Source organism: Eublepharis macularius, chromosome 1 (genome assembly GCF_028583425.1).
Source record: "Eublepharis macularius isolate TG4126 chromosome 1, MPM_Emac_v1.0, whole genome shotgun sequence".
In the NCBI taxonomy this organism is placed as follows: domain Eukaryota; kingdom Metazoa; phylum Chordata; class Lepidosauria; order Squamata; family Eublepharidae; genus Eublepharis; species Eublepharis macularius.
This window is the reverse complement of record NC_072790.1, coordinates 181,796,275-181,806,283: the sequence shown is the minus strand read 5'-3', so window position 1 is coordinate 181,806,283 and position 10,009 is coordinate 181,796,275. Positions and strand designations below refer to the sequence as shown.

The 10,009-nt window shown below is 42.8% G+C and overlaps 1 protein-coding gene across 1 annotated transcript in view; it reads right to left on the bottom strand.

Annotated features, from left to right (window-relative positions):
- Window positions 1-521: 521 nt before the first annotated feature.
- ACBD3 (acyl-CoA binding domain containing 3) overlaps window positions 522-10,009 on the bottom strand; it is a 30,355-nt gene continuing 20,867 nt past the window's right edge. Inside the window, exons 5-8 of the mRNA XM_054979480.1 lie at window positions 8,592-8,766; window positions 6,661-6,850; window positions 5,866-6,150; window positions 522-1,307 (exon numbers count right to left, since the gene is read on the bottom strand). Of these exons, the coding sequence (XP_054835455.1) occupies window positions 1,096-1,307; window positions 5,866-6,150; window positions 6,661-6,850; window positions 8,592-8,766 (862 nt within the window). The 3' untranslated portion in view covers window positions 522-1,095. The remainder of the gene's footprint in view (window positions 1,308-5,865; window positions 6,151-6,660; window positions 6,851-8,591; window positions 8,767-10,009) is intronic.

The window sequence follows — 10,009 nt, the reverse complement described above, 5'->3', positions numbered from 1 at the left end:
ACATTGCAGACATTCTTAATTTATGTAAATGCACAAAGTGCAAACTAAGATTTATCAAAAGGACCCAAAACAGACTACAAAAAGCTGTGCAGACAACTGGGTTCAGTTTTGCACTTCAACAGGGACGTCTCCTGCACTAGCTACCTTGTCCCCAATCAAATAGGTACTGTACAAGGGCAGTTTGTTTATTTTAGTGCGGCATATATAGAAGAATTCTGTAGGCTAGTCCAAATGTTATTTTAGTTGTGAACAAATATGAATCCTGTACAAAATCCTGTACAAAATCTGATTGAGGATTAGCAGCAGATGCAGGAGAAACCAAGAATATCTATTTAGTCATTGTGACATTCAAGATTAAATCTTTCAATCTGAAAATCAAAACAAAGATTTCCCTGAAATATACATTCTTGCTTGGCACAGTCTGCATGCCTGTAAGCAAGGGCAAGCAAACACTTCCATGTCTCATCCAGCCATAGAAAGACTCCAAAATGACTTCTTGAATGAGTACAGACATGAGACAATTGGTTTCTGAACTGCATCCACTAAAGTTTCAAGTTTAATGGTGTAAAAATCTGACATTCAAATACAATTTTAAGAAACTTCCTTGCTACAGTGCAGATTGCATTCAATGTCCCTCCCCCCACACCAAAATAAAGCTGTCACCCTCAAATTAACAATTAACAGATTTTTGTCTTTAACGTTCAATGCATATAGGTCAGACAATGCCAATCTGACCTCCATCAATGAAACACTTCTCCTTGTATGTGTGTGTGTTCAAGTTGAATGGGTTTTAACAGGTCAATATATCTCCTTGCATGACCTTCTGTCTTAAGTTTGACACAGCCACATCACCAGAATGGACTGGGAAGATCCTGCAATAACCCACTAAACCTGCATCAACACTGAGCTGCAGAAGAAAGACCTACTCCCAGTGTCAAAATTCACACACACACGCGCGCACACACACACACACAAAAACCATACAGATACACCAGACAGGGTAACAGAGTCAAAAGGTCCAGTATGCTTGAAGGAAGTTTCAAATAACATGACATCTTCTGCACAGCCCCAGACTCTTACACTGCAACAAGATCTTTATCTAGTATAATAGACTCTGTAGTAAACTGTTTTTGACCTCCATAGTGAGTAGGAGTTGTCAAATTTAAGAAGGTATACTCCTTTCCCTGGGTACTGATGGCTGCCAGCGTACACTTCTTCATGACAGTCTCGTCTGTACACAGGCACTATTTCATCTAGTTGAGGCTTGTTGGCATTCTTTTTGGCTTTTTCTTCACTGCTAGCATTTTCTGGGAAGAGTCAAAAATAGTGTATTAGTCACAAGTTGTCCTGATGCCCCACAGCACACAGCCTTCACAACCAACAATTTGTACTCAGTGCTGATTAATTTTACCAGGGAGCATGTCAACTCACAAGCAAGTTCTCTCACAACATAAAAACACATAACCATACCTAGGCTAGAACTGCATAGAAAAGACTGCTGATCAGTAAGAGTTCACAAGATATATATATGGCGGCAATCTCGTGACGAGGAAGCAAGAACATCTTATAGGCTGTTTATGAAGTCCTATGAGATGGCGGTGAAAGCTGTGAAGAAAGAGTATTATGCAGCTTCCATCGCATCAGCTAGCTCTCGCCCAGCTAAATTATTTAATGTGGTCCGTTCATTGGTCTCCCAATCAGGTGGAGACCATCAAAAGTTGAATTTGGAGATAAGCTGTGAGGCTTTTGCGAGCTTTTTTACTGATAAGATCTTGCTTCTCCGCCGCGACTTACCAGCCACAGTTGATACAGTAAATGAACTAGAGGCCCCTTGGCCGTCTTCGGGACCCATATTAGATCATTTCAGCCCTCTTTTCGGGGAAGAGGTGGACAGGATTCTGCAGGTGGTACGGCCTACCACGTGCCCCTTGGACCCGTGCCCGTCATGGCTGGTGAAAGCCAGTGTTGACGGGCTTCGGAATTCCTTGGAGGCGATTATAAACCTGTCCTTGAGCTCTGGGGTTTTTCCCAAGGCGCTGAAGGAAGCTGTGGTACGGCCTCTTCTGAAGAAATCATCATTAGATCCTGCTGACCTGCTCAATTACCGACCAGTTTCCAACCTTCCGTTTTTGGGGAAGGTGATTGAGCGGGCGGCAGAGAAGCAACTGCAGAATTTCCTGAAGGAGACCTCAGCCCTAGACCCCTTCCAGTCTGGTTTCCGCCCGGGACATGGGGTCGAGACATTGTTGGTCGCCCTCACAGACGATCTCCGCAGACATCTGGATCAGGGCGGATCAGCACTGCTGATTTTGCTGGATCTGTCAGCAGCGTTTGATACGGTCGATCATGAGCTTTTGACCCACCGCCTTGCCGATGTGGGGATTCAGGGGACAGCACTGCAGTGGCTGGTCTCCTTTCTCCACGATCGGGGACAGAGGGTGGCGCTCGGGGAGAGGGTGTCATCTCGTAGGCCACTGGTTTGTGGTGTGCCACAGGGAGCGATACTCTCTCCATTATTATTTAATATCTATATGCGCCCCCTCGCCCAGCTGGTGCGGAGTTTCGGGCTTGGGTGTCACCAATACGCGGATGACACCCAGCTTTATCTGTTGTTGGACGGGCAGCCTGGATCGGCCCCTGATGCCCTGGAGCGTGCTTTTGAGGCTGTGGCTGGTTGGTTGAGACAAAGTCGGATGAAATTGAATCCCACGAAGACGGAGGTCCTGTATGTGGGTCGTGGGGAGATGGCTTTGGGACCCCGGCTTCCTACACTTGATGGGGCAGCACTTACACTGGCCCCGAGGGTTAGGAGCCTGGGGGTGATTCTGGATTCCTCCTTGAAGATGGAGGACCAGATCACTGCAGTTGCCAGGTCTTCCTTTTATTATCTTCGGCAGGCCAGGCAGCTTGCCCCTTATTTGTCTCCCCGTGACATGACTACAGTGGTCCAAGCAATGGTCACCTCTAGGTTGGATTACTGTAACGCGCTCTACGCTGGGCTTCCCATGGGCCTGATCCGGCGGTTACAGCTGGTACAGAATGCAGCAGCGCGGGTCATTGCTGGAGCACCGGTGTGGGAGCATATTACACCGGTGCTACGCCAGCTGCATTGGCTGCCAGTGGAGTACCGAATCAGGTTCAAGGTTTTGGTGTTAACCTACAAAGCCCTACGCGGACTGGGACCGACGTATCTGAGGGACCGTCTCTCACCATATGAGCCCCGGAGGACTCTCCGCTCTGGTGGAAAACATCTTTTAAGTGTCCCTGGCCCTAGGGAGGCCCGCCTGGCGTCGACCAGGGCCAGGGCCTTTTCAGTCCTGGCCCCGACCTGGTGGAATGCTCTGTCTTGCGAGACAAGGGCCCGGCAAGATTTGCTTGCATTTCGCCGGGCCTGTAAGACAGAGCTATTCCGCCAGGCATATGGCTAACGCCGGGCAGTGCCCGCCCCCCCCCCCCGTGAAGGGGGGGTTAAACCATCACCCCTATGCAAACACAGAGGCATGTATGAACCACTGGGCAGCATGAATTGTTATATTTAATGTTTTTAAATGTTTTTAAATGTATTATTTAATGTTTTTAAATGTTTTTAAACATGTTTGTATTTGTTATCCGCCCTGAGCCTGCGAAAGCAGGGAGGGCGGAATATAAATATAATAAATTAAATTAAATTAAATTAATAAGAGCAAGATTATTAGTTAAGGTAGTAGTACATCAAGGTTTTGACAGGAGCAACTTGTGAAAAGCTACTACACAGAAATCAATGAGAACAGCACTCCTATAGCAGAAGCTTGGCCAACATGGATGAAGAATAGAAATGTTACAGTTGGTTCCAACATTCCACTCTCATTTTTTTAACAGTCTGTTTTTTGCTTCTTATCACCAGTGCCGGAGAATGATAAATGATACTCTGGAAGTCATAGCTTTGAGCCTTCAAAGGTAGTTCACAGCCTAGCTATTAAATTTAGAAAATCCATGCAATTGGACATGGTACTCCATACTACTGAAGGATGCTACAGTTTTACTTATGGCTTTGTAGAGCCATTGTGGAAGAACCCCAAGGAGGAGTAGCGAACAGTGTTGCCAGTTAGGTTCCATGATCATAAGTAGTTGCAGAACTACTCTCCCTTAGCCATTCAGCCTTCCCATTAAGGAGTTAAGGAAGCTCCAGGTGAAAGCAATAGCCCCCAGCCAGCATGACTTTGTAGATTTCTAGGTGGTGCTACCTCTGGGAGGCTGCACCCAACAGGTGAAATGATATAAAAGGGAAGAGGAAGCCGTAGAACTTGGGCTTCAGCAGAGACCAGGAGGTGATACAGAACCAGGTTCAGAGGCATGACCATTGCTGCAAGAAGCCCCCAGTGATTGAAAAGGATGTAAGAAATGGTTGTCTTTGCTTATATTGTGGGCTATTGTCTGTTAAGCCACATTCATGTTGCAAAAGTATCTTGTCTTTGTGGATTTTCTTAACCTTCCAAATTCCTTAAAGAACCCCTGCCTATGGCAGGCCTGCAGTGTAGAGATTATAATAGCTGACTGTACATGGAAATATTAAAAACCTCAATATGGTATCTGAGCACATTGTCAGTGACTAATTTTTATGTTTTGCTGATGCTGACAAGCTCAGAGTTCCTCGTGCTTAACCCTTCTCTGAAAATTCTGCCCTTCTGCATTGGATTAAAAAAACTGGTGTAACTAGTCTAATTTGTAGCAGTGTTCTGCTCCTGTAGCTTTCCCCCAAATCACTGGCTCTATTTATTACCATAGTAAAAGTTTTTGAAAGTTTCCCCAAGGTAGTAGTCAAAGAATGGTCACTATTCATTTCAACATTTTACTCAGTTGAAACTTGAGAATGAAGTAATGAAAGATCCTTAAGTGCTGCCAGATTGCCCAGCCCCAGTGTTAATGCTACATGAGCGAACTACATGAAAGTGGGCAAGAACCTAGGACTAAACTGCAGCTAGCAAGAAGTAATACCTGTACAGTTCTAACATCTACCAGTGTCCTTTCATCCCACACTGCAAGGCCCAAGCTTTATGCTTTTCTGAATCATGGATTTTAGAAACTGGACACACAACAGAAAGCAGTATCATACAGTAAGTTGTAAATGTTTGGGTAACAGTCTCATAACATGGAGGCCTACTTCAGCTACTGAGGCAAACGAAAAGTCTCCAAGAAGATTATCAATGGAAGGGCTTAGAAAAAGGAGGATGTTTTGAAGCCTCAACATCAGCAAGATTATGAAAGAAGAATGGCTAAACAGTTGCAAGACAAATATCTGATAGTGGCATTTGAAAAGAGATAAAGGGCCATCACTGAAAGTCATAAACTTCTGTGTCACAAGATAAGCTAACATTTAAGTGAGGATTTCTAGGCTCCATGCTCACAACACAGAGTTACACAAATATTGGGTTAGACTGATTTTCAATAATTCAGTGATCTGTCTGAGACTATAAATGTCACAACAAAAGTTCTATAAAACTTTAATTTGCATTGATTTTGAAATTCTCACCATCTGATGAGGATTTAGGTAAGATACTAGCGGAAGAACCACCAATGAGCAATCCTTGTTACTGTTAACAGCTAAGTAAGGTTAGTGACAGCAGCAGTCACGGGCTGGGTATGCTTCACTCAAAGTTCTCACTTCCTCCTGATGACCCACAGTGATACGTTTTTACCCATAACATACTGATAGAACTACAAAGCCGCTGAGCCTCACCACCTTCCTTCCTAGCACACCCAAATCAGTGAAATTCCAACCGCACTCATCCCCTCCATGTAATTCAACATTAAACAAATGCCAAACTGTGCATTCTTGCACGGGATACAAAATGATATGCTGGTGTTTGCTAAAAGTATAAGAGATACCTTCATCCTCGTCCTCATCCTCACTGGATTCACTAACATGTACGCTGACTGCCGTGTTAGGGGAATCTGTCCATTCAAAGTATACCCCAAAACCAATGTCATAATTGTCTGTAGCAAACTCCCAGAAGAGATAAGAGCCTTCTTCATGAGTTGGTACACGAACTGTTACCACTTCTCCTCTGCCAACCGTGATCACTGAGTCTGCGTCCTGGCGAATCTTCTCTTTGAAGTCTGCGATCTGGGGTCGTGTCCACATGGAAGGTGCTGCTATAACGGGAACAGATTCTAAAAGGAGGGATGAAAGAGAAAGTGTAAGATGAGCTATTTATACCTGGACACACAATTGTTCTGGAGTAGTGTAGAGGCACAGGATAGCCCTGCCCAAAACTAGAGGAAACTCTACAAGATCTCCCACATGCTAGCCCTTACATACCATCATCTCAGGCCCAAAGCAGCTAATCTTATCTCAGCAACTCTTCATAGCCTCCTAGAGCCAACATTTCAAACTGGGATCCAGGGGCCTTTTAACAATCAACTATGTACCACCACATGGCTCTGAATTAATAAAGAAACAAGAAAGTGCACTACCCCCAGCCTCGTTCCTTTCCTTCCTTTTCACTCTGCTTGTAATAAATTGCTTTTGATCCCTAGAACGTATAGTCCCATGTTCCACAGGCCATAGTGTGCCCTTTATGGGCCATGGAGAATGCTAAACAGAAAGCCCAGCCAAAACATTTGGCTTTACAGAAAAAGTTCTGTAGTTTCTCTTCCATGGTCAACAATCTTTGCTCATACCTTTTGGTCCATTCTCTAGTGCTTCTTCTAAAGCGTCTGTTTCCAGATCTTTTTCAGGGCTGTCTGTATGTGCACTGGCCTGTCCATTAACAGAAGGTATTTCTCCTGTGGCAGCCAAGTTTGCCTTTGAAGCTGACGTTGCTAAAGCTCCTGCTGCAGCTGCAGCTTCCTGCTGTTTTTGTAAAGCTGCCTACAAATTGAAAAGCATAAAGGCAATAAGTAATTTGGATCTATCTATCTATCTATCTATCTATCTATCTATCTATCTATCTATCTATCTATCTATCTATCTATCTATCTATCTATCTATCTATCTATCTATCTATCTATCTATCTATCTATCTATGGGCAGTTACACAGTGCTATGGGCAGGGAACATGCAGCTAGCAGTTATGTGGAATTGATTTCCATGATAGAGTTCCTTTTCTCCCTGTGGATTCTTAGATTTCAGAACTATATGTGCTCTGTCAACATTAAGGGAACAGGATACTGGCAGAATTTTTAAAACAAGGCAAAAGATTAATCCAGAAAAGAACTCTGACGCCAAACAAGCACCCTGCACATTGTTAGGGGTTTGTATTAGGATAAATATTTCTTAATTTGTTTATAAATCTTTTAGAAATGAGAGAAAGAGAGAAGCAAAGTGGCCTAGTCTCCAGAGAACACCAGCATATCATGTCTAATGCTTATGTTTCATTAAAATATCTGTAATCTTAGTCTTATCGTTTTGCTTATTAGATATCTTATTTTACTGATTACACTGCTTACATTGTGTAATCCACCTTGAGACACAATGAAAAAGTCAGACTATAAATAAACTGAAGATAGTGAACAGCTCCTAGAAGAACCAGGTGAATGCAGCAATGGCTATTTTTAGGGGAATTAAACACATTAATAGATGAAAGGTACAATGGCTATTAGCCATAAAGGTTAAATTAAGTCTCCATTTTCAGCAGCAGTATATACTTCTGAATTCCAGTTGCAAGTGGGTAATATAACAAGGAGACTTTGGCCTCTGCTTGTGGGCCTCAGCATCTGACAGGCCACTGCAGGAATCTGGACTAGAGAGCACCGTTCTTCTAATTCAGCAAGGCTCTCCTTATGAAGTGATACTGGCAATAGCAACTAAAGCTATCTAAAGAAAGGGCTTAAAAAAAGTTGCAGAGGCTTGATTTGCACAAGGAGTCTGAGCATCAATAAAGGTTAAAGTTGAATAGCAATTATTCATTCCATCTGATTATGCTTTATTTTTATGGCATATTTCCAATAATCAGATTGAATTTTACCATACTTAATCTGCTACAGAAATGGATATACTAAGTCACTGGCAAGCACTTTCTCTGGTAAGTCACTATTTCCCATTGAACCTAATGGCACCTAATCTGAAAATTTCACAGCTCCTTACCTATTACTTAAAGGAAACAAACATAACTTACTCTGGCTAATGGGCAGCCAAGAGGAAGGCACCGCTATTTAAGTGCCAGTAGTACAAAATAAGTCTACTCCGTCACCTAAAGGAATGGAAATGGGAGAGTTCCTTTCAGGTTAATTTCCTGGTGGCAGTGGCTCAGGAACGAAGAAACTTTAAGCCATATGCTGCAAGGGAAAAAGGGCATCTACTCCTTCTCTAATGCTAGGTACCTGCTTCTGCATGCTCTAGGAAAGACTGGGTATTTAGCAAAGTCAACATTGTTACATCAATGATTGTACTTTTACTTAAAATGAATTCCATTTTCAGAGGAAGTGGAGAACTACAGGATACATTAAACATTAACAGAAGTTTTTAATATGTGGGACTGAGGCAATATTAAAAATACGAATTCCACCTTCATCATTGCTTGCAAAGTAGACGAGCTGTCCTGCTCATGTCTCAGAAGGAACCAACATACTAATCAGCACTGCTAAAACAGCTGGCCCAAAGATTACTGTACCTGCTGCTGTGCAAGTTGGACCTGGTAAAGCTGTTGCATGTACTGTTGATAATGCTGTTCTTGGAGCTGACGAATTAGGATCTGCTGCTGCTCATAGTTGCCTGGGTACTGCTGGGCTGCATACTGTTGGAATTGAACAGCAGTCTGGGAATTCAGTGCCGCCATTATTTGTTGTCTGGATTAGGAACAAATTAACTTGATAAACACAACGATGAAGGCATTCAAACTGTGGAGCCTCAAGCAGAGCAAATTGTCCATATTAACAAAACATTTTTAACAATAAAGAATGGAATGTTTTGGGTTTATTTATGAAATATATTAACAGAACACATAAGAAAGGGACTCAAAGTGACCACTGTATTTCTTGCTAGGTATAGCATGGTGACTAGTTAACTGTAAGTTACAAATTAGAAAGTCCTTGGTTCAAACTTTGCATCTGTTATGAGTTCCTAGGTGGTCTTCAGCAAACCATACACTCTCTCAGTCTCCCATCTACAATATAATCGGTGAAATCCTAAGCAGAGGTACTCCAGTCTAAGCCCACTGAAATCAATGGGCTTAGACAGGAGTAACTCTGCTCACGATTTCACTGAATAATTTTTATTTAAACTACAGGAATATTTTAAGGCTTACAACAAGATAATGCATGTGAGAAATTCTGAACACACTAAAGCTCTGTATAAATATCATCTATTAACATTAGGCTCTTTAAAGTCATCATTACCAACAGCAGAAGCATACAAAAGTCTTTCAATGAGAAGACCTAGAAGCCTACTATATTTAGTTACTGAAACAGAATAAAGAATGTGCAACCCAAAACTCAGTACTTCCCCTGCCCATCCATTCAAGGCACAGCTTCTTGGACATTTGGCATCCTTGTTCTGTAACAAACACAACAGAACAAAGTAAACACCTCAAGACCTAGAGATAGTCTTGCCCTCCCTTTTAGCTTAGAGCTTGATTGGACACAAAGAGTTTCCCCTGGAAGTGCAGAATCAACTGGATAGGATTTGTTCTGGGAAGTGCCACAGGTATCTGTTCTTTCACCAGTGCTTTTATTTATTTATTTTTTTATAAATAGCCACTAAATAAGATGGTTGGGTATGATCAATATGCAGATGCCACCTAAGTCTGTATTTCATTATCCAAGCCTCCAGATGCATCCATCTTGGTTCTGAACTGGTGCCTTGAGGCCGTGGTCAGGTAGCTAAGGCAGAACAAGCAGAATCTAAACAAAAAAGAGGTAATGCTGGTCAGAAAGGCTGATGCTGTAGTGGGACTGGATCCACTTTTCCTGATGGAGTGAAGTTGGCTTTGGGATTCTCATGGACCCAGCTGTTTGAAAAACATGCTAGCAGAGTGGCCAAGAGCATCTTCTGCATTGGACCATTAGTCCATCAATGTCAGTACTGTCTACT